Source organism: Dromaius novaehollandiae, chromosome 13, assembly GCF_036370855.1.
Source record: "Dromaius novaehollandiae isolate bDroNov1 chromosome 13, bDroNov1.hap1, whole genome shotgun sequence".
In the NCBI taxonomy this organism is placed as follows: domain Eukaryota; kingdom Metazoa; phylum Chordata; class Aves; order Casuariiformes; family Dromaiidae; genus Dromaius; species Dromaius novaehollandiae.
Genome location: NC_088110.1, coordinates 8,933,852 through 8,958,908, shown reverse-complemented (window position 1 = coordinate 8,958,908; position 25,057 = coordinate 8,933,852). Strand labels below are relative to the sequence as shown.

General features: G+C 38.1%; 1 protein-coding gene across 1 annotated transcript; it reads left to right on the top strand.

The window, feature by feature from the left end:
* The first annotated feature begins 182 nt into the window (after positions 1-182).
* Positions 183-24,055, top strand: HEATR3 (HEAT repeat containing 3). The gene is made up of 15 exons (XM_064519572.1): positions 183-408; positions 1,602-1,774; positions 2,581-2,668; positions 3,754-3,866; positions 5,662-5,771; positions 6,545-6,685; positions 7,498-7,781; positions 8,501-8,591; positions 11,698-11,855; positions 12,904-12,986; positions 13,246-13,382; positions 15,866-15,954; positions 16,873-17,016; positions 17,115-17,291; positions 18,239-24,055. Exons 1-15 carry the CDS (start codon positions 256-258, stop codon positions 18,356-18,358), a joined length of 2,061 nt encoding a protein of 686 aa, XP_064375642.1. The 5' UTR covers positions 183-255; the 3' UTR covers positions 18,359-24,055.
* The last annotated feature ends 1,002 nt before the right edge of the window (positions 24,056-25,057 follow it).

The following is a 25,057-nucleotide window of genomic DNA, read 5'->3' as shown; positions in this document are numbered from 1 at the left end:
CTGCGGGGAAGCCCTCTCCCGGCCCGCGGTCACCTCGCTTTGGCGGGGGCACAGCCGGGCTGAAGCCTTCGCGCTGGAGCCGCTGCAGACGGGGCGCTGCGGGGGGCCGGGGGCCGGGGCCGGGGCCGGGGCCGGGGCCGGGGCCGGGGAGGCGGCGCGGCGGGGGCCGGGGAGGCGGCGCGGTGAGGCGCGTGCGCGGGCAGCCACGTGTGTGCGCCGGCGCCGAGGGGCGGCGGCGGCGGCGGCGGCGGGGCGATGGGGAAAAGCCGCGCGCGGCGGTTCCGCCGGGCGCCCTTCTCCCCTGGCGGCGAGGCCCCCGCGGGCGGCGGGCGGCGGCGCGGCGCCGAGGACGGCGGCGGCGGCGGCGGCGGCGGGGGGGAGGAGCCGGCTACGGAGCTGCTGGAGAAGGTGAGTGCGCGGGGCGGCCCCGGCGGCGCGGCCTGGCGGGGCGGGCGCGGAGCGGAGCAGGACAGGGCAGAGCAGAGCAGGGCAGGGCAGGGCAGAGCATCGCATCCTCTCGGAGGCGCCGCGGGGCGTTGCGGTGCTCTGGTTCCGGTCCGCCCGGCGCGGCGGGTGCTCGCCGGCGGGCAGCGAGCCCAAGACCCCCCAGCCCCCCACGAAAGAAATCACTCACAGCAAGTACCGAGCTGCGAAAGGCTGGGCTTAGCCGCTTGCTCGCCGTGTTCCTCTGTTTGGGGATTGAGCATTACTGGTGAAAATGGTATTTTAAGCCTTCATGCGCACGTGTTAAATTGGTGTCAGAAGTAAAAATCTCCATCTTCCTTTAATTAAGCCCCCTTGGTTCACTGAACTGAACTGATTGAACAAGTCACTGCTTCATTATTTTTGCAGACTGACTTTTTAAAGCCAAAAATAAGTATAGAAATATATGCATGCAGGAGTGGGTACGTATTGAGGCTTCTCTATCTGTTTTCAGTGGGGCAGGAGCTGACTCTCATCCCACCCTGTTCTGCAGACCTTTACCTGCTCTGTTACCTTCCTCAATAAAGGAAACTCTATAACCTTCTGTGTAGTCAGCTCTGCTGCTTTATTGTTTTTATGGTTAGCAATTCTAATATCAAACTGAATTTCTTTGTTGCAGTGCAAGCCAGTGTTGTCTTGTGGACAGAGAGAACATTTGCTCCTTGTCATCTTTATGGAGGTGTTTTTATCGTGAAGACTATTATGTCTTTGCCTTTTTTTTTTTTTAATTCTTCAGTCTTTCTTTATCAGTACCGTTTCTTACATCCATTATACTTGTTTGATAGTATTTTTCCCCACTTGTGTGTGTATTCGCTTCGTTTTAGCATGGTCATCAAAACTAGAAATGAGGTATTGCTCCTGTCAAATCTGTACCTAAACAGTGGCTCTCTGGTTGAACAGCCGGAATAAGATTCGTCCAGTCATGTAGTTAACACACACAGCACAGGTGAAGAATTAAAGTATTTATGGACGTTAAAAGCTCTGGATTCTGTTCAGGAGTGATAAAACAGGAGTTACAATGCTGTGGTCTGCAAATCAAAAGGCAAATCACTTTTTTTCACTCAGTAAAATCTTCCAGCTTCACTTCCCCCAAATCTGCCTCTTTTGTGTCTCTGCAGCTGCAGCATCCAAGTGCTGAAGTGAGGGAGTATGCCTGTGCCAGTATCTCCAAGCTGTTGCAGCAGAAGCATGTTATCCCAGCCTTTTTGCAGAGAGACGTTGTCCGGTGCTTGGGGCCTATGTTGCTGGACCACAGCTTAGCTGTTCGTGAGACAGCTGCGGGGGCTCTCCGGTAAGCAGTTATTGATACTCAGGGTTAGAACAAGGTACTCTGGGCATGGTAAATAAAAGGGTGGGTTTCTGCTGTTAGAGTTCACGAGCTGGAATGTCAGTCTCTTGCTTCGTCTCTGATATGATTACATATGTGTGAATCATGGTGTTGAGATCCACAGAAGAGCGGCCTTTCTCGCTGCAGCAGGGTACCGCGAGGCTTTCGCAGCAGGGTCAGGCTTTGAGTTAGTTACTACCGTTTTACCTGCTTGCAGTGGAATGAATTGTTTTCTGTCCATAAGTTAGGAAAAAAACTGTTGTGTGGAGCAATACAGAATGTTTGAATGCTGTTGATACAGTATTTTCTGTCTTGATAACATTGCAGGAGCAATGGATTAGTTAGAAAATGCAAATAGCTAGCTTTTTGAGAAAACCTGTAAATATTTGACAGCATTATTTTGAGTTGCCGTTCAGCATTCAGGCCAACAACCTCCATTACATGTACAAAAATATAAAGTTAGCATTTACTTCAGAAAGCTAATTTGTGATGTGTCTTATACTCGTTGAGTAATTAGCTGACAGAAGTCATGTTTTAGTTCAGGTAAGTGGGTAAGTGAAATCCGTTTTGTTTTCTAACACCAAACTTATTTTTTGTTAGAAAGGTAGAAAACTAAAGTTACTGATTAAGCAGATACTTTTTGTTTTAAAATGGATCATAGCCTTAAGAGAAAAAGTTATTAAATGCATAGTGGGTTTTTTTTGTTGTTTTTGTTTTGAAACATTCATAGAAGGTATTGTATCTGATCCAAAGTGTTTGATCTTTCCCAGAAATCTCAGTGCTTGTGGAGGATTTGAAGTCTGCGATGACATGGTGACAAAAGACATCATGACACCCCTTGTCGCACTTCTGAAAGAGGTATGTTTGTTTTTATTCTGATTTTAAAATTGTTCTAGTCATTGAATTATCCTCTTCTCAAAAATAGTTCAATTTTTGTAGCTATTTTCAAGACAAGATCTTTAAAAGAACCTTTTGGTAGGTTTAATAGCATTTCTTTACCTTTAGGAATGTAAATGCCATACATTTTGAATACCAGCCAGGTGGATTCATAGAAGACATCTTATCATCATTATATCGTTAGGATTTGCTAAGTAAACTTATACTGCTACAACTCTTACTGTGCAACTTCTTAAATAATAGTACAGAAATAATTTTAGCGGTTTCAAGCAAACACTTGTTTCTGCCTCTTGGCCCACTAATAGGGGTCTGTGATGATGCTTGCTGCCTAGGATGATTTTTGCATAAATGATCTGGAGACTTTTAGTCTTGAATATTAGTCAAGACAAGCCTATTCTGTCGGTCAATATTCAGATCCAACATTTATGTTGCATCATTTTTCTGGTGAGGTTTTTTTAGTAAATGGTGTTGTCTAAATCAGTGTATTCATTTATAGCTGGGCAGTTATTGCTATTGTAATAATCCGTACTGATTTTTTTTTTGTTTGGTCCAGATGTTGCAGTGCAGTTTAGGAATTGCATTGAGTTCTGTCTCCTTGCTCTTCATAAGAGCAGCCTTGAGCAATACCATCATTGTCTGTATGTTTCTTCCCCATTATAAAATGCAGGTAGTAGCATTGTTGTGAAGCGCAGCAAAATACAAAGCTGAATTAGTCTATGTGATTAGAACTGTTGAAAATTGCATAAAAATGGTACTAACAAGAAGCAGCATTTCCGGTTCTAAACTTGCTAAGTATTCGTTTAGCAAAAAAATGCTTTGGAAGACTATTGAATGCAGAGCAAGTACTGTTTTTACCAGGGGAAAAAATCAATGATTCAATTCCACTGTGGCCCAGTTTTCATAGAGAACAGGAAAACAGTCAGGTTTGCTGCTATTCAACACTTGATGAGAGATCTCTAAATTTCCTCTGCTTTGAAAGTTTTAGGTTTTCATTTTCTCTCTTGGCTTGTTTGTTTCCCAACCCCAGTTTTCTTATTTGGTTGTAGTGTAGCGCTGGACTGGATGCTAATCAGCTCTCTCCAAAGAAATGCAGAGAAATGAACAAAAATTATGTTGAAGACATAGCCAATGAGGCTATTAACTTGCTGTGGAATGTGTGGTAAGTTCTGTGTTAACATTGGCCTCTTAGAAGAACTAAATTAGATTGCTCCTAAAAAGTTTTACATGATAGTTGAGGCAGAAGAGAAATAGCTCTCCTTGCAGGGAAAGATTATTCAGTTGCTGATTCTCACTTCTGATCGTGTTGCTCCTACGTGGGCTTTGCATGATAAATGGTGAGTCCTCATCTGATCTGAAATGCGTTTGTTTTCTTCTGTTGTAAATTACTTTTGTAAGTGAAGGATTTTAGAAGTTGGTCATTTGTTTAAGGAGTGTGACAGTTTTATTTCCATCGATTGTTCATCCTAAATTCTGATGCTGTTTTCTGAAAGCGTTATGTCAAAGTCTCTTTGAAGACACTTGTACAGTTTGGGTTCTGTGGTCTTGCGTGTAGTTTCTGTAGATCCTTATTGTAATATGGGAGACAGAAAAGATAAATTTCTGATCAGTGGACTCCATTGCTCTGGGAATATGAGTTCTTAACTTCCTCCCTGTGCAGGTCTTCTCAAAGTTTAAATTAAGTGTTTGGACTACCCCTTAGTGACTCAGGCACTGATACAAATCTACTTATGTGACAAAGAATGTGAATAGTTCCATGAGTAGTTTACATTAGAAACATTGGGCAAAGAGAAATAGCAACGCTATTAATACAAGTATAGCTATGAACATTGAAGCAATGCAAACTTGCATTAAAAGTTCTTGAACTTTGTTTTCTTGTGATTTTGATTCAGTATTGTAACAGCTCCATGTCATTACACACTTTGGTCCATACAGAGTTTGTCTTGTACTATACAGTACTTCAGAGGAGCTGCCTGTATGTCTGCCTATATGGAATGGCTGCTGGCTTGAGGCCTTATTTCTAAATCTGTTTTTTTCATGACTGAAATCTAGAACAGTATAGAAACTGCTTGCTCGGCACCTTATGCAGAATATATGACCCCTTGTTGTAACTCTGACTCAACTATCCATTTTTGGGTTCATTTCTTTATTGCTTTTGCAGATGTAAGTGCTTTGGAACAGGACCATGGTCTTAAAGTGTGCTGTAAATCACTCCTGTATTTTGAACTCTGTGGCAATGATAGTGAACCATTGGCATCACTGCTAAGTTTGGCACTGATAAAATTTGGGCTGGTATTGGTGCTGAGCTGTAATATTTTAAAAAATAAATCTTTGAAGAGCTGCATAGCTAGTTAGGTCTCATGCTTTGAATTTGTCTTGTATTAATGTTCAATCATAAAAATGGAAATAGCTGTAAAAATATGAAGAAATACAAATCCGACTAGTTAGCTAATTGAATGGCACATTTTGTATTGTTTCAGCATGCATTTCTGAACGTCAAGTAGCAATCAGTTTTCTAGAGTAATGGAGTACTTAGATGTGAGAGGCAACAGCCTGTTCTCTGTTATCAGTGGGTTTGTGGATGAAGGCTTCAACGGGTGCAGAAAGCCCTGGTCTGGCTTACAGCTGGAAGCTGTACTGCCTTTTGCACTCATGCTGGTCTCTCCATTTGCATGCGACTGTGTTTGGGCTAATAAACTCCAGGGCAAAGTGTGAAGAAGTAGCTAACAGAAGCCAGCTTTGCTCAGAAGTATCCAGGATATTCCAGCCTCCCCCCACTTTATGAAGAGGTTCACCGTACCCTCAGTAATGAAGGATAGCTTTGAGACTAATGTGTAGTTCTTAGGCGGGTTTCTAGAGTACAAATGCTAGAAATGCTGAGTACACGTTACTTTAAAATTTGATTACAGTAAATTTTTCCTGGGAAAAGTGTTTCATTAATCTTTTTTATATGATAGTGAATGCAACAATACAGCAGTATCCATATTCAATAAAGAAGGGTGTCTGGAGGCTGTATTACATTATATGAAGAAATTTTCCACAAATGTGGATCTGGCTATTTCAGTAGGTAAGTGGTAAAAAGAGAAGATAAGGATCTAAAGATTTTTTTTCTTTGTTATACGAATGTAACACTGATGTAACAACCATTGAATAAAGCACCTGCCTTAGTGTTACTTAAAGTTCACACTGAAAATAAAATTTTAAATTTCTTTTCTGAGTGGCAGATCATTCAGAAGTTGACATCTGTTGTGCTTGTTTTCAGTCCAAAGGGGGATGGCAAATTTGGTGGTTACATGGGAGGAAAAGTTTTGTGGAAAGAAAGGGCGTTGAGGAAGGCTGTCCTTCTGTTTTGTTTTCTGTTTTTTGTAATGAAGAGTTTCTCTTGTAGAGCAGAGGATGTAATTAATTTGGAGGTGGGGGGGGGAAAAGGAACCGCTCCTTTCACTCTGAACATATTTTTATTAGTAGTATCGCTACTATAGTCTTAGAATGGTCTTCCTGTTGTATGTGCTTGCCACATTTCTTGCCTTTTTTCCTAGTCAATATCCAGTGGAGAAACTGATTTTTGAGAAGCTGAAATTAATATGGCTAGTCCCGTGTCTGACATGGTACTGTCCTCGCCTATTTTACCTACAGTTCTGCCAGAGGACGTCTTTTAACGTAAAACACAATTTGTGAAGGCCAGTGTCATATCATTACAATATGGTAGTGTATCAAGCTGTTTTTTCCTGTGTTTGTGTTTCATTACCCCAGCTTTCAGGAAGATGATGCTTTCTCATTAGGCGAGTGAAAGCTACTATTGGGTTTGTTAATTTTTTTTTTTATTATTATTTGCTACAGCAAACTGCTTACAGGCAGTAACAGAGGATAATCCCGAACTTCTTTCTTCGTTCAGTTCCTCTGCACAACAAGTACTGGAAACTGTTATGTTGTGTCCGGAGAGCACAATGAAGCATATCCTTTTGAGAACGCTGATAGCAGGTACAACGTTTTAGAAGATTCATTTGTTTTGTGATGGATAGCGCAGGAAGCAAGGGAGGAGGCAGAAGGCTTAAGCTTCTACTCTGCTATCATTTTGACATCTAATCGTCATGCTATCCCAACACTAGCTATAAGCAAAGCCTGGACAGATTGTTCATAAGGTTATTTTTGCCTCTTGACGTTTTGTTTCCTCTGTTTCGGAGTGAAAGATACCCCAAATATCCGAAACTAGTTTTAAAACTGTCTCAAATACTTGATTCTGAATTCAGTACCTGTTTAGCATGATATATTTTTTTTTTAATGTTAATTTGATTTTCACCAATAAGATGAGTCAATAATAAATAGTATAGAAATTGTCTTGATCTTACCAAGCATAGGCTTATTACCTCAGGTTCTCTATCTAGCATTCCTCTTTCTACCTCAGATGATCAGCCAGGCTGATTTTTTTCGTTCTGGAGTGCAAGAAATTGGTTTAATTTTGAGTATCCTTAAAAAGTGGTTATCTCATATGGGTTTGTTATCTGAGGTAAAAAGCATCATCAAGATTGCCCCATATAAATGTTCTGTGTATGCTTACATGCTGGAATTTACTTGAGCTTAAAGTCTGGGCACAACAGACAGATTAGCATATGAAATGCTGAACAGAAAAAAAAATGCAAGCCTCTAGAGAAAAGACTTTATGATTTGTACTGAAGTATAAGCACTGCGTATTTTAACTAGTGGAGGTTGTGTCCTTACGAAATAAATGGCTATTACAGAACTACGAATTGAGTATTTTAATCATTTTCATATTTCAACTGTCTCATGTTTAGGCACTATCTGGAATATCAAGGACACCATTCCACCAGGCAGCCTGGCAAGCATGGTTAATGCAATCCTGAAGATTTTCTCAGAATCATTAGAAGTAGATGCTGGTGAAACAATTATTCGTATGAATGAAGCTGAAAAAAACAGGTTAAAACTTGCTGCCGAGGCAGAAACTGAGGAAAACATGAGTGATGTTATAGAAAACTGTGTTTTGAGTGAAGATGATGAAATGGAAGAAATATCAAAAGGAAAAGTCGGAAGAGAAAATGACATTTCAGACCTACTTCCAGTGAGTATAACTGATTGGCTCTCAGAGAGCTAGGTGCATCTGACCTGTTCTTAGCTGAGTGTTAGCCAGAATAACTAACTAATAATGTTACTGATTTTGTTCACACAAATGACTTGACTGTTTTAGCTAAAACTTCAAAGCTGAACATGGAGAATTTCATCACAAATGGTTGAAATGTCAAGTTGCATAACACAGATGATAAGAAAAGCATGTTTCCTTGTATTCTTCTAGTGGAAAGTATAGGCCTATCTGACACCTTTACATACAGCTAGCACAGGAAGTTCCTGATTGCTGCCTAAGGTAAATGAGACGTCTAATGGTTGTAAGCGTTAAGTCATGTGTAGAGACCACAGAGAGCTTAACAAATGCATTCACTATTGCATGCACAAAACGGGGGAAAAAAAGAAAAACAGAATTAAGTATTTCTGTTTCTGTTAGGACTTTACAGTTTGGTAATTCCTTTGCATTATGGCATTAGTGCAGATAGGATTTTTAAATGTAAAAACTGTTCACTGGTACAGCTGAAGCATCAAATAGAAATAAAGATGACAGGTTAATGCCTCTTGTGAAAAAATAAATTGGTTTGGGATGGGATGGTATTTCCTGGTGTCTGGATTGTATTTTTCACTGACAGCCTAGCTACTTTAAAGTGCCCTGAAATGTTGTTTTCCAAAATTAAATTTGGTTCATCTTTTTTTTTTTTTTTTTTCCTTTTTTAGTCTGATAAGTGGGAGCTGAAAGAAGTGACAGCCTTACTGATGGCTCAGCAGACTGCTCTGGAAATCATTGTTAACATGTGCTGCAGCGAAGGTCTGTAGGAATCTCTTATTGCTGGTGTTGTGTGGTCTTTTGTTTCTGGAATAGCTCATGTTTAGTTGGCTATTTGGTGATCTTAACCTTTGAGCGTGAATGCATATAGATTTATGGTCCCTAATGCCCTCATCTGATTGAGAATCACGACAGTAATGCTATATTACTATTTAGTGTATTACTAATATTACTAATTTATGTATATATTTTTTCCTCATTTAAATAATGTTACTTAAGTATATTTTTGTGATACTACAAATTGTGTATGAATTAGAGTAAGATTTTCATCTAACGTGTCTGTGTTTAACAAATGAAAAACCACTTGTGCAGAATAGAAATTTCGTAAAACGTATTATAACTAGTTTTTTGTTGAGTTGGAGCATAGTCTAACAGTTAATTTGATACAATGTGACTGAATCCTGTTGCAGGACTGGGGCATCAGTTTTTTGAAGCAGAATTTGCTTTTCTTGTTTGGGATTTAGTTTTGATACTACAAGTCTTGCAAAAGGAGAAGGAGAGACAGCTTTACATGGAACTCTTGACAGCAATGCAGGTTTGGTTGTTCAGAGTTTCACCTTTATGAGCTTTCTTGGAGGAAAAAGAAAAGCTGTTGCTCTGAGAGGAGGTTAGGAAAAAGATACTCTGTATCTTCTATGAACTCTGATATTCGGTTTTGATAGCTTTTGTCCAAATCATCAGGAAAATAAATGATTTTCAAACTCTGCTTAAAAAAAAAAACAAAACTGGAAATTGTAATTGCTAGTACAGTTCCTGAGCCTGATGCAAAAGTCATTGTGTAGGAGATAACTTTGTAAGTAGATCTTTCAGGTTCTAATAAAAAACTCAGTAATACCCAGATATTCCCAATGGTGATTTTTTTTCTTCTACAGCGCAAGGAAATTCTCCACCTAGTATATGAAGCTCCTTTCATAACTGCATTTCTCATCTAATGAGCTGTAATTCATAAGCTCTCCCCTTTAATTGGAAAATCTCTTGTGGATAAGCTGCATATTCTGCCATTCACTCAATGTAATGTAAGGTTGATTGTGTTGTATTTCACTACAGTACTTTACCCATTCATGGGCAGACAGAAATCTAGTCTGTAGAAATTAAGAGGAATCCAGAGGCAGCTGTTCATTTAATTTTTGAGTTGTGTGAGGACTAAAATAGCTTTAACCATTATGCTGAGTTCATAGAAACACTCAGCTTGCCGCAGAACTAAGGGAAATGACTAGACTCGCAAGAGAGATGTTTTACTGAATCTTGGCTGGCATTTGGGAGGAGAGGCGGGGAGCTCGCCCCATTAACGCTGACACGGGAAGGAAGTTGGGGGACTCCAGCATTGCTGTCCAATTTGTAGGCCATAGGTGACCAGCACTAGTTAAGATGGGTTTGCCATTGGAAAAGCTCCCATGTCTCCATCTGATATGGAATAAATCTGATCTTAGGTATGGGCTAATATTCTAGAGTCCAGTTTTTGCTTTGCTCTGTGTCTTCTCATTCACTGCGAACTGTGATTTAGCTGCTGTTTTCTTTGTTGTTGCTGAATTGCATGTTCAGCTAATATGATTTTTATTTAATTTTCAAAGAAGAATTTTTTTCTTTGCTTTGTAAACATGCAGATGGAATTTTTTTTAGAAGAGGCAAGAGTTTGACTGAAGGGGGAGAGGGAAGGGCCTGCTTTTTTCATGCTTACTGCCACAGTGGAGCAGGGCCTTGGATGGCAGTGCATAAAGCAGAACTGTTTTCTCTTGCAAAGGCTATTAACACCATTGTATTACAGTTGCAGAATTAACTGGATATTACCATAAGCAAAAAAAGTTGCCCGTGTGATCAGGGAACCACAGCTTAATGAGTTAATGTGCATCAGATAAACAGCCTTTAAATATATTCTTCACCTTTAAGTATATTCTTAAGCTACTGCACAGTGCTGGTGAGATGTATTCATTTATACCTCTGTTATATTTTAAGTGAATGTATTTTACCTTGATTTTGCCACAGAAAGTGTGTGGCCATTGCAGTACAGTTACTACAGTAACTGGATCACACATGAATGTATGTTGGCAGACAAATTAGATGGGGGTGGATATAAGCTTTTTTCATCACAGTAGTTAAATATCCTGACCTATTTACGCAGGCAGAACTTTCATCTGTCAATGAAGAGGATCATTCCAACATGTAGACTTAGGACTTGTGTACACACCAATTTTGTACCAGTTAAAATGTAACCAGGTTTAAAACAACTTTAGATAAATCAGTGTAAACCCTGTGGACATAGATGTATCGGCTTAAATATAAATGACCAACTTAGCTTGTGCTTGTCAGGCCAAGTCAGCCTTAAGCCATGGGCAGATATTCATTTTGCAGTATCTGTGCCAGGTGGTAGTATTACCTCAACCTTCCCCCAGATTTAGAGTATTGAGCTTACAGATCTGCTAGCAGAGTAAATCATGTAAGTGTTCCTTAACCTAGTTTAATTTGTATAAAGTGTGTTACCTGAAATGGCGAACAAAGATGATTTGGATGGCTCTGGCTAGCTTTGCCTGTCATGCTTTCCTTCTCATTGGCCTTGCTGTGTGGACAGTAACATCTTCATCTGCTTCAGTGAGTGCCAGAAGATGATATCTGTCTGTGGTCTCAGTATTGCAGGAGAAAACAGTTGCCTTAAACTGATTACAGTAGTTAGGAAAAACAAGTTAAGTTAAACTGGTGTATTTGAATACCTGAATTCACCTGTGAAAATTGGACTGGTTCAATTCAATTTTAAATCTTAGTAAACGCTTCATGAAATGTTTGTGTTACATCTTTTGGATATCTTTAAGCAAAGCATAGTTAACACCAGTGAGTGAAATGTCTGCATGTGGAGAACATCCCTCATAAGAATACTTGTTCCCTGAGTGAATGTAAAATTAGTATTGTAATAAAACAATTTAAAAATGATACAATATTTATAACTGTGGCTTAAAGGCACTTGGTTTTGTGTTGACTTTGTTGGAGCAGTAGACTGTAAAGACTTAAACCAAGAGCTGGTGCCTAGTATAATTCAGATGTGGGGTACCTATTGCATGAGTGCTCTTACATTTAATAGTCTATGTTCTATTCTCAGATCCCTCTGACGATGAATGGGAGGAACTCTCCAGCAGTGATGAAAGTGATTTGTTTATGGAAAATTCATACAATGAGGGCAGTGGGCTGCTAATGTCACCCCTGTGCCTCTCTGATGAGGTTAACTCAGCGTTTCTGAACTACCTCATTCCAAAGAAGGTATTGTCTTGTATCATCCATCGGGACTAAAATACAATCTTTCCTTTGTGCCTGATTTTTATCCCAGGCCAGACAAACAAATTATCCCAATCCAGCTGGAAAGATCTTTTCAAAATTACCTTAGCTTGTTGGGTTTTTTTTTTGTTTGTTTTTTTTTTTTGTCCTTGAGATACAGCACAATCACATGACTTGATTTGAGCTAAATAATTTCTTCATATAAGTTGGAATAGAAGGTTCTTATGTTTCAGAATCCTGATGTATTTTTTTTTGTTTATTTGGTTTTTTTAAAACTATAAAGGTTATTTCTTGATTTGGACGTGAAAAAGGTTAAATGCAAAAAGGGAACATTGAGTAGAAGAACAGCTGCCAAATTTCTGTGCTAGCTAAGTGAGGTGGAGGTAATGTATGTGAGCAGTATTAGTCAGTATTGGAAAGTGCGTGCTCCTGTTTTTCCCTGTTCTATTCATGATGTCTGAAGTACAACATTTGACACTGGTGAGAACTCAAATTCTTCTTGTTTCAGAATTGTTTTGTTCATTATTCCTCGGGGCTGTAAAGGTAAAACTCCTCATTTGAACTAGTTATTACGCTGGTTCAGCGGTATGATAGAACTCTGAACAAAAATGTCAAGATGTGAGATGAATAACATTCAGTGGGTTTTGTATTTACTAACAAGCGGGGTAAGTTTTCTCGCAAGGTCTTTGGGCTGTGCAGCTATCTGAGCATTCTGTAGCAGAATATCTAAGATGATCTTAAAAAAAGGAGAGACTTAGAAAATTACCTTATGTTCTGTACAGTTGGATACTTAAAATATACTATGCTAAACCCAGTCTATAATTGCATCATATATGAGTAATTGAGGAAGTTTCTGGCATTTTCAGCAGGTGAGATTTCTGCTGCATGGAGAGCTTTGAAGAAAATCATATATGAAATACGTAGTTTGAGATATGTTTGACATTAAACTAAAATTTCTAATTTTTCCCTTGTGCACTTCAAAAACACCCCCAAAATCAAAACTTTATTGCTAAACCTTTTTTTTTCCCCCTAGATTCTTGAAAAAACTGCTTTTCCGAACAGTGTTGCTCTAGACATCTGTATGCACAATCCATCTTGGAAACCATTAATTAAAAAGTAGGAATTTTGTTGTCTCTCTTACTATTTTTCATGTATATTCAGTTGTTACCGAACTCTTAGAGGGATTGTCCATCTTTGGATTACTTTAAAGATTTGGATAATGCAGATCTGATAAGTGCTTTTCAATAAAGAGATACCAATATTTGTGTAAACTGCACACTGGATCACAGTCTTACTTAATTCAAGATTCTTGTTTGTATGTTGGCATTCGTTTATGAAGCGATCTGCTAAGTGCATTTTTTTTTGTTTGTTTCAGACTGAACACAGTGCAGTGTAGAGCTTTGACATGTCTCCACAGCATTTTATTAGTGTCAGATGTGGATTGTCTCGGAGGAGCTTCAGCGCTTCAGTCACTTGCACAGCATCTCTCACAGCTAGTCTTTTCTAAAACGGGTAAGCCGTTTAGTAAAGAGGGCTTGCTGACCTATGTCATATAGATACAAGATGACCATGCATACTGTTAAGTGGTTTTAATGCCATTTTATTAATTTTATACCCTTGGTCTTCAAAACGAGGGTACTGAATGCTGGAGACATGCTGACAAAACTGTGTATCCTGATGTAATCTGTTTATCCAGATTGCATCCTGAGCAAGCATGCTCCTAATGTAAGAATATGCTTTACATCTGTGTGTGCAAACAGAAAGCTGATGGATGAACCCTGCCTTGCTGTGAGACCAGAACTGTTTCGCTTGATATCATATTTGTGATAATAGCTGTTCTTCACCAATCAACAATTTTATCATGAAGAAGACGAGACATTTTTCCTTTCAAATGTGCCAACTAACCTAAACAGCCATCTGAAATGAAGGGTATCCAGCAGTCTTTTACATGACTTTTTTTCTTGGAATCTTAGGAAATTATCAAAAATGGTTGCTGTAAAAAGTCTCCAGAATGTGCATACTTATTACGATAGGAAAGAGAGCAGCCTTCATGTCTCCAGGATATGCATTATGCATGTGATTGTATAGCTTTATTGAATATATACTTATAATAAGAAAGTGTGCAAAATTCTTAAGACTAAATATCAAAGCTGCTTATCAGACTTCCTGCTGTGATGTTGATCTGACTTGAATGGTGAAGGCAATAAATTTGATAATGTCATTTTTCTAAAAATGACACTGTTTTGGAATATCAAACATATCCTGGTGGATGCTATAATGCATCCACTGTAATTCCTCCAAGACACATTACTTCGCAGAAGTATTGCGATGGTTTCCCCATAGATCTACTAGTATCAATACTAATGAGTGGTCTAGTACAGATAGGCAGCAGTTAGTTTTGCCAGCTACCTCCTGTCATCTCGTACATCAGATTAGCATCGTTCCAATAATACCATTGGACCCTTTACTCTGTGATCTGTGTGTTACTGACATTAGAGAAGCTGATACTGGTACTTAAAAATGTAAGCACCTGATTCCAGATTGACAATCTGGTTCCCTAATGGGCTGCTTCATTCAAAACTATTCTAATAATGTGTTTTGTTTTGAGATCAGTTATGTGGCGTGACTCTACAAAGAAAACATAGATATTTCTGCAGTCTGGAAAAAACTGCTGATTCTCGAAACTGACAAAAAGATCTTTTTCATAAGACAGATCTGCTGAAATCTAGTATATGCATTACTTTTTCATTTCCAGTCTCTTAGAAGCTTGAGAAGCGGGGATTTCTTCCATTCTTTCAAGTGTCTTCATGTGTAGCCACAGGTGTGATGTGTGTAGTTCTCAATCCCTGTAGTATAGTTCAACATGGCATTAATAGATGCTTGAAAATGCATCTGCCTGCAAAACACACTCTTTTCTCAAAAAGTCATACTAAAAGCATGTGATCTTTCTATGGGAACATTATGACTAAGAGAGCGTATTTCATGAGAGCATAGTGCTTGAAAAACTAAAATGCAGGAAATGAAAATAAATACGAAGACATATGTGAAGAAGTGTATGTAAAATATTTGCCTGTCTCATGCTTGAAGAACAGGATTACAAGGACCTACATGTTATACTTAGCAATAGTCAGAAAGTTCCTAGATGAAACTTGAGAAGTGGCCAGCTGAACAGAGAGAGTAATAATAAATTAGTTTAACGGCTCATGTCCATTTTTGTTAGCACTTTATCTTTTTTTAATAGTTAAATGCTATCTAACAGAAACTGCCAGATATAGCAGATAAGATACCAACATGTGGTTAGAAGAAATTCTGTGGTTTACAGGTCAACAAAAGGCATAAAGACCTAGTTGCTTAAATGGGAAAGGAGATATGCATTAAATTGTCAAGAGTTTCTGCTTCTGGAATAGTCCAGAAAATAAGAACACACTAGGGGAAAATAAAAAGTTTCAAGAAATCTAGAATATGCATCAAAGATGGTGGCTGATATCAATGAGTGGTAATTTGCAGTGTTCGATTTGTACATTTCTGAAAGGTTATTGAACTGTAGGAAAATGTTTTTTACATGAACTGGAAACAGTCCAGTCTAAAAAAGCCTGCTTGCAAGACATAGGAAGGCAGTTAAAGACCCAGTTAACTCCTGTAGTTTTCTTAGTTACAGTATTGTGGCCAACATGTGATACGTGGTTTTTAAGCTTCTGTTCTGACTGCGATGTTTTGTACCATATGTTAGGTCACATAAGTGTCTTGACCAGGAATGTGTCTGAAACTGAGGACCATAAATAACTGCGATCTGAACTCCAGGTACAATAAATGCTGAATTCAAAAAAATCTCTATGGTTACAACCTACTAAGGCTAGCATCTGAAAATCTAGCTTTTCCGGTTTGTGGTAGCACCTGGAGGAACAATTAAGGCATTAAGGATTTCCTATTTCTTAGCTTCTTATATCGTTCATCTTGCTGTTTAACTTTTGGCTTTGGGTTCAATTCTTTGACAGAATTTCCTAAAGACACAGAATTCCTGGAAGCTATAACTAGTGCTTTGAGGGCTCTCTTACAAACGATGGCATCAAAGAACATCTCCCAGGTAAAAGGTTTCAAACTCATATGCTCTGGTAGATTCAAATTGTAGATTTGTAGATTGTGCTGGAAAGTTTTTGAAACAAAACTGTTTAAATGAAGTGCTAAACTCCTGTAACTGTAGACACTGAAAGTACAGATTTAACAGCATTCAACCTCTGTGTTTTTCATGGATCTGCTAGGAACACTTTATTTTATATATAACCTTCAAAACATGTAAACAAGTGAAAGGTATTTTTTAAAGCAAAATAGCAATACGCACCAGGTGGCACCTTTGAGATGGGTGAAACAACAAGATATGTATATATGTGTGTATATATATATATATGTATATATATGTGTATATATATATATATGTGTGTGTATGTGTGTATATATATGTATATATATGTGTATATATACTTTTACTAAATTAGTGTCCAAAAATGTGAATTCTTTATTGGCTGATGACATGCAGTTGAAGCTGGTTGTCTTTCTAGAATATTTGTTGGACATAAATTAGTGAGCTAAATATAAGAGTGAAGCATAATAGTTTGTTATACAAGATGCAATAACCAGGTCTGCTGGTCCTTTCTGGCTTTAAACTGTGAAAATGAGTTTCTGTATTGTACGTTGTAATGAGCTGGAAATAGCTATTGAGCTAGTTAAATTTGTGAAAACACCTTTGGGCTTGGAACTTTTTCCCTTTGGCTTTGTGACAGCATTGGTTATGTTCTGGAAGAAATGGTTTAAAAAGTTGAAATGGAGAGTTTAACTGTTTTCTTGCTCATTAGATTTTCAGGATTCATGTTTTTTTAATACAGGAATACTGCTTCTCTGTTACAAGTTTGTCTCTTTTTTCTGTAGAAGCAAATGATCCAAATGTCTTACTTGGAAGCTTCCATGGAAATGTAAATATGTATGTGTTTTCTTCCTTATTAAACAGTGTATGACTCCTGAGCAGCTAATCGCTTTATGTGAAGCTGGTATTCAGAGCAGCAATGCCAGTGTTAGAGTGAATGTAGTTAGCATCCTTGGAATTTCTGGCAGTGTCCTGGCAAAAGCAGAAGATACAGCTGAAACACTAAAGGTGAAAAAGCAAACTTCATTTCAAGCCTGAAACTCCTTTGGTACTTTTTTCAATTTTTTTAAACACTGTTGAAAATCAATTTTTCTTTTTTATTTCAGATGATTGGAAAATTTCTTCTTGAGGTTGCTATGAAAGAATCTTCTCTTGTAGTAGCAGGGGAAGCCTTGGATGCACTTTTTGATGTGTTTGCAGATGGTAAAGAAGCAGAAAAGGCAGCAGTACAGATTAAGTTGCTCCCAGCACTGAAAGAATTTCAACCAGTATTCAAAATGAGGGTAGGCATCAAATGCAGCCAGCTCAGGGTCTGAACACACAATGTGGGTTAAGTTTTGAGACCTGGGCTGCTAGATGAGACAATTAATCAGGAATATATGCCTTCATAAAATGGTGAAAAAGTAAAGCACTGACATTTCTGCTAATCTGCTTTAGAGGAAAGCAAATACACTTACTTCGCAGTTCGTCTAACCATTAAGGTTACAGTGTAACATCTGCATTACACCATCAGCATTATTGATGTCCAAATCACAGTATTTTTCTGAAACCATTGTAAAGTGAATCCTTTAGATGTCTCTGGAGGAGGACCAGGTACAGCTAATTTGGAGGGAAAGGAAAAGGAAGAATTCCCTTCTGAAGTTGCTTCGACGTCTTTTGTTTTTAGCTTGCTATAGTTGTGGCTGGGCATTTTTGTTCTGTTGCTGGTTAATTAAACTGGATGATGTATTCTGTATTTTCAAGAGTTACACAACAAAACTTCTAAGCTGTAATTTTAAATGTCTTTGACTTGAAGAACAACCTTTAATGCATTGTTTCTTTACTCAGATGAAGCCTATGGAATGACTTTCATAGTCTTAAAGTCAAGCACTGTACATTTCAAGTACATAACGGACAGTGCTGCACTTGTTTAATTCATTAGATATGCAAGGTCTTTTATTAAAATAGATAGAGAAAATAAGTGTATGTTTCACATTTATGACTGAAGTAGGATGCCAGTAGTATTATGGCCAGATATAAGCAGAGATGCTGTATTATAGTAAAATGCCTTGTGGTGTGTATTGCTAATCTTTAATCTGTGTCTATGCATATGAACATGTTATTTTGGAGTTCTCAAGAGGGATGAGTATCATGGCTTGCTAAAGGACATATACACAATTATTATAAGCTTAGACGACCTAAAAGAAAAAAACTTCTATATTAGTAAAGTATATATATCTTGGTTTTACAGATGCGAAAAGAAGGCAAAGGAGGATATAGTGCAGATCAGCTCTGTGTTCTTGACAACGTGAAGATGAATTTGAGAAGATTCATTGCCTATCAGGAGACACTAGTGAAAAACCCAACTTGAAACATCAAGGAACGTTAAACTAAGGTTTCCTTTATTGAATAATGTTTTCCAAAAATATAACCATTTTGGCTTCTAAAATTTGTTGAGCAGAGCAGTTTTGCTTTCATGTTAATATTGGTTTTGGTTTTTTATTTTTTTTTTTACATTCAGTATTTTCGTACTTCTGGGTTGATGCAATATGCAAGTAGCGTCAGCATACAAAAGAATAGCATTGCTTTGAGATTAAATGTTAGCAGTGATAAGAATGTGCTTTTGCGGTCCTGAGATCTATAAATAGCACTGCTGTCAATGTTTAGAAATCCTCGTGTATCCTGGCAGAAAATTATCATTGCATGAAAAAGTAATTTAAGGAATGTCCTCAGTTATGTGCCAGATCAAGAAAAAGGGAAAAAAAAATCCCGCTGAGATATTTTCAGGGAATTCATCAGTGGCAGAATGCTCATATTTGCTATTTGTTCTTACCTATTTCTAGAATTGCACAAGCACTTATGGCAAGTTTCCTGAGAGAAGTGTATGACAAGTGTGTAGATTACTGTCAGCACTTGGATCTATTACTTCTTGAGGTTTATCAGAGAGAAAACTGTCTCAGATTCATTTATGATAAATTCAGTAGGGTAGGCTTTTACTGTGGAAATCAGTTTAAGAGTATCCAACTCTTAAACACAGTTCTCTTTTTTACTGTATTTTGATTGGTATTTCAGAAAATCAAGTCCGCTAATTTACCTTCTTCCTTGTAATTCTGCATTAGGATAAGTATGAATTCAGGGAAGTAGTAAACCTAATAAAGATAGATATTTTTTATACTGAGTTATTATCTAAAATACTTTTATAATTGCTTAAAGTATCTTTTCAAATATTTGTGATAGAGACTTTTGAAATGTAAAAATATTTTTCAAAGAAATGTCACTGATTCATGAAGATTATATGTGGACTTTCATATATCAAAAGTTTCACTTTTGTTTCTATGAACAAAATATTGTATCAAGTACGCTTTTTTAAGAAAAAATATAAGGTGGGAGAAACTGAAGCACAACAAAAAGTTGTAAGTTGAACTTCAATGTTGAGGAAAAAAATTAACTTGTTTATGATGACTTCCTCAGTGTTCTTTCCCTCTAAAATCCATACAATGTAGTACACATCCAGAACTGTTTTCTTGTGACTTCTGAAATGGGGACTGTTTTTTTTTCCCCCCCTCCACTGTTAACCTGCTGCCTGCAGTAGCAAAAGCATCTAGTTTTGGGCAAAATTTTGCTCAAAATGTTAGGCATGGAACTACAAAAATCAAATTTGTTTGATTTGTTAGATTTCGGTCTCTTTTAGACTAGAAAGCAGGCTTTAGGACTGACTGGATAACTTGAAAATAACTAATTTTGTGAAATTCTGACATTTTTGTCAAGTGAAAGAATATGAAAAATGAATTTAAACAACTGCACTGCCGTTCTTGCTGTTGCTTTTCAGAAGTCAGATTAAATGTGTGATGTGATGCCTGCTAATCAAATGAGTGAGGGAGTGAGTGTCAGGGATGAGGAGGCTCTAAGACAATTGCATCTGGGCATTGAAAGTACAAGAGAAGTCCTGAGGAAAATGTAGTGATTGAAAGGTTTTCCTGGGATTCAATGGGGGCGGCCAAATAAGAGGGTCAGTGTATAACTGCTGAGGAAAGAATAGCTAGGTGGATTATGGCACACGACTGCACAGTGTGTGGATTTTAATCCCAATGTTAGCAATACTTGCCGTATACTGAGGATAGTATAATATTAGCCTAATTAAAAGGAGCTAAAAAGAGCAGGGCTTCCTTCAGAGTCAGATCAGCTTGTGCAGGCCTTGTCCAGTCCGAGTTTGAGCATCTCCAAAGATGGAAATTCCACAACCTCTCTGGACAACCTTTTCTCGTGCTTGACTGCCCTCACTGTGAACATCTTTTTCCTTAAACCTAGCTGGAATTCACCTTGCTGTCAAATGTGCTTCTTATCTTTTGACTGTACACCATGAAGAGTCCAGCCACATCGCCTTTTATAACCCCCATCAGGTAGCTGAAAACAGCAGTTATATTCCCTTTTCCTCGTGGCCGAACAAACTTAGCTCCCTCAGACCTTTATACATCATGTGCTGCAGCCCTCTGACCATCTTGGTGGCCGTCCGCTTGACCTGCTCTGGTGTGTCAATGTCTGCCCTGTACTGGGGACTCCAAAACTGGGCACCGTACTCCAGATACAGTCTCACGAGTGCTAAATAGAGGGGAATAATCACTTCTCTTGACCTGCTGGCCATTCTCCTGCAAGTGCAGGCCAGTATTTGTTAGCATTCATTGCTGCGGGGATGTACTGCTGACTTCTGTTCCTCCCATCCACTAGGACCCTTAGGTCCTTCTTTGCAAAGCTGCTCTTTGGTCATTCAGACAATAGCCTGCCCTGTTTTGTTGGATTATTCTGTCCCAACTGTAAAATGGAGGCATTTTACATCAGGTATAGCAGTCAGAATCTGATTCCTGGGGACTGTTAGAATGATTAAGTGTACGTTATTTTTTGTTTAGTTTCTATTTAGGTCACTAATGGGAAGAAATGTTTCATCTTCAAATACAAATCTTAAAGTTGCAGATAAATATATAGAAGATGATGCCCTGTTTTTGTAATATGATCTATCAGGCCCTCTTTTTTTCCTTCAAGTTAAAAGACAGACTGTCATTTAGAACCTAAACTACTCCAGCAGTAGGAATTTTTTTTTTTTTTTTGCTATGCAGTAATCAATTGAATATCTTTTCTTTTTTTAAAAAAAAAAAGCTTATAGATGTATAGTATTACAAACCATATCTCTTTCAGAAGTAAATGATTTAATGTTTAAATACTTGTTTCTATCTTCTGGTACACATGCTATTTCTAGCTAATAACTAAAAGAGTAATGAGGACATATGAAGGTGTTTTTGTTTCTTGTGAGCTTGTACTAAAACTCTAATGTATAAAAATTAAGTAGTCCATTCACCCTTGGAGCACTTTGTTGGACCTATTCCCCTGAGTGTAGGTCAAGACTGGCAAGCTGGCTCTTCCACCTCTAGCTTACCAGGTGTGTTTGGTTCGACAAGGGAGTGCTGTTACTCTTGGGGTTTTTTGCTGCTTTATGTTACTTCATCACTAATATTAATGAAATTTATATATGATTTCTTAACATTGCATCACACATAAGATGCAGTCTGCCCTTGCCAGTGGTCCATAGCAAAATGGAGCCCTGATCTTCCTTTGAGATTTCTGTGATATTGCAGTTATTTTAATAATATTTAGCCAACTGCATATTTTGGAGTCTATATTTTTTGTTTTCCTGTTGAATGAAGAAAATCTTACTATGCTACCTGTCTAGCCAGTAGCTTTGTGTAGCTTGCTCTTGATGTCTAATGGAGGGCTTGTGACTGAATATGAGATAGTAATTCTGCATGCTAATTTAAGAGAGTATGTTCTACTCATAAGAGATAAGATGTAAGATAGTAGGAAAAGTACACAAGACAGTGAAGAGGCTAGTTATCAGTGATTGAGAGAAGTGTCAGATCATGACCTAAAGAGAAAAGACATGGATATGTACGGAAAAACTAAATTGTAAGATAGGGACTATAGAAATTGTTGTAGCACAGTTGGGAAAATGATGCCAGCAAATGAAAGTGTGTAGCAAAAATGGAATGTTTGAAATACTCTTTTGGCACTGACTTATTTAATTAGATTTAAGGTAAGTGGGAGATGGATAATGTGAAAGCAAAATTTTTGACAGCCCACAAAGACAAAGCCAGATCTTGGAGATTCTTTGAGGGTGGGAGAAGTTGGACTGATCTAGACAGTGCGGCATAAGTAAATAGATGCTGGATGTGCAAGTATATGTCATGAATTCATGTGATCACACAGATTAGATCAATATCAGAAGGGGTATCTGAAACAGTATTTGTTTGCTTATCCTGGCTCTGAAAAAAAGGGGGGGGGGGGGAAGAAAAACCCACAGTCCTTTAAAAATCTGGATTGCTGCTTTATCAGTTTTCCTGTCTGACACCTAACAAAACAGAATCTCTGCTCTGGATTGAGATTTTATGCCATAATGTATGTTTAATTTAGTGGGTTTATGGCATTAAGTAGAGTTTAAAGGAAGATGGCTCTCTGCTTCCCCACCTTTTCAGCAGCAGTAAGACAGGTAGCATTTGCTGCTTTTGTCCTCTTTGCAGCCTCCAAAGTGTTGAATCATAGACCGTGTAGATAAGGAGTTATCATTGCTTTGTGGTTTTGTCTTTACTCCCTATGCAAAGAAACAAGTGGCAACATTTAAACAAACATTTGTTATGAAGCACTATTTATATGTCATGCCTTGACATTCAAAACATAGTTAAAAGTTTGACTATTTGAGATTTGTGGTGTGTTAGGGTTTTTTTTAATATGTCCTTTTTAAGATTCTGCTCTCTTGGATGAACAAGAATATCTTAAACTACAAATTGCTTTGTTTTTACTTTTGTATTTTGAGTGAAAACGTAAAAAAATGAGAGCACAGTGGAATCACAAAATGAGAACTCTGAGAACAAATTAATTTAAAACCACTTTGTAGTTTAAGTATTGTAAATGAAATGTATATCTTGTGGAATATTAACATATAGCAACCAACCAAAAATGCACATAAACTCAAGTTCTCTTTCCTTAATAAGTAATTTTCAGTGAAAACATTCTCGGAGGATTGGTTAGAGACATCTAGCCTTACAATTTCTGTTGCAAATTAAAATCCAGGCAATGTTGGTGGTAATCGAAAATCATGTAATGGTTCCTTTCTGGCACACATGAAATGAACTAATGCTCCAAATACAGTTTACAGTGGACTTACTTTTAAGATATGTAACATTGTTAAGATAATTGGCAAAAACTGAAAATTCTGATCATCACAGCAGATCCAGGGAAGCTGAAGTTTTTCCACACAGGCTGAAATGTGGTGTTTCTGTGTGAAGAAGCTTGTACTGAGTAGTGCTTTTTTCTACTGAGTGGTGCTTTTTTTTTTTTTTTTTTTTTTTTTTCCCCCCCTACTCTCCTAATAAATTCAAACTCTTAACTTTTGTGCCTTTCAGGAAAAATAGCATACATTTAAATCAATTGAGAACAATTTCACTATAACTTCATTTTGTTTCTGTAGTGTTTTCCTAATTTCCTTGCTTCTATGAGAAGCATTTTGCCAGACATAATTCAGTGACCACATAAAAACATAACTCGAGACTTGTACACAAAGGATATGCCAAGACATTGGGTGTCAGGAACTCCTTGTGTTACTGTTGTATTAAGGCCTTAAAAATCAAAATTCCTGGAAACTGAAATAAGTTATCATTGTAATTATTCTGTATGCTGTTAGAACTAGTGTGGTTGTTATGTGGGACTTTTAAACACAACGGAATGGCTCCGATACAGCCATGGGTGCTGTGAAGGACTCTGTCAGAGTGGATGGCCATCACATAAATGCCTCTGTCACTTCCGAAGACTCAGCTTCTCCCAGTTTTGTGTGTCTTTCCTGAGAAAAATCTCTGCTGGGATTCTTTGTTTTCTTTCCTCTCCGACACATGAATCTTCTTGAACTTTCAAGGAAAAGTGCATTGACCTCTTCGCCCCCCCTTGTTGGAGTGTGAAGGGCACTTCCAGAATTTAACTGGAGAATGGCTGATACGGCTAGAAAAATGCATGTTTCTAAATAACCTGAGGAGTTGTCTCTTTCTATTCAGTAAAACAGAGTTCAAGATTATGACCAAAAAAAACACTTTGTTTTTCTTTTTTTTTTCTTTTTTGCTTTGTGTATGCTCTAGGTTCTAATATAATGCCTTTGATATTACACTGAGCAGGGTTGTCCTGGCTTTATTTGCTAGGGACTAGGATTGCTACTAAGAAATCCTGTAAATTAGTAAACCTCAGTCCTACAATGAGACTTGTTTACCTTTATATGTTATGTGTAAAACAAGTCATGCTGGATTCAGATTTTGCAGAAATAACTTTTCAAGCCAGGTATTTTTTATTGTACTGTTATGTCTCTAGGGGTAACCTTTAAATCTATCTTTTTTTTTTTTTTTTTTTTTTTTTTTGAATTAGGCTTTTGCTCCCCTTTTTGTGTTGTATTTAAAAAAAGAAAAGCTTATGAAATTAAATCTTTTTCCTTGCATCTTTCATGTAACAGGAATATCAGTCTTCATCTTTTTCTGATATGCCTGTAATGCTCACATTCTTCAATTACTGTGAAAATCGGAAAATACCCACTCATTTGGGATGTTTTTTCCCAGTTCTGAGCTGTCAAGTCCCACTACTTTCCGTTTAGCTTTTGAGGGTAGTTCAAGGTACAGATCCTCATTTTCAAAGCAACTACTGGGTCAAGTCGCATCAAATGCCATCTTTCACCCTACTGTCAGGTGCGTTTCTCCTGGACGACCAGACCAGATGTCCTACCACAAAAGAGGAGAGGGCTGAGGACAAAACGCTCTTGGTTGTCCTGCTCCTGGATGGTGGGGGATGGCTGGCTGGGACAACGCGCACAACTTGAGACTTGGGCTGCCATCAGGAGATGTGGTTAAGACTTCTTTGCAAGCGTCCCACCACATGGGTTACTTGAGACGCATTGAGTTCCCAAACCTCCCCAAACTCACGTTCCTAGCAGGAAATAAGTCTGAAGCCAAGGAAAGGGAAGCATGAGCCCAGCCTGGCAGCTGGCTGGAAG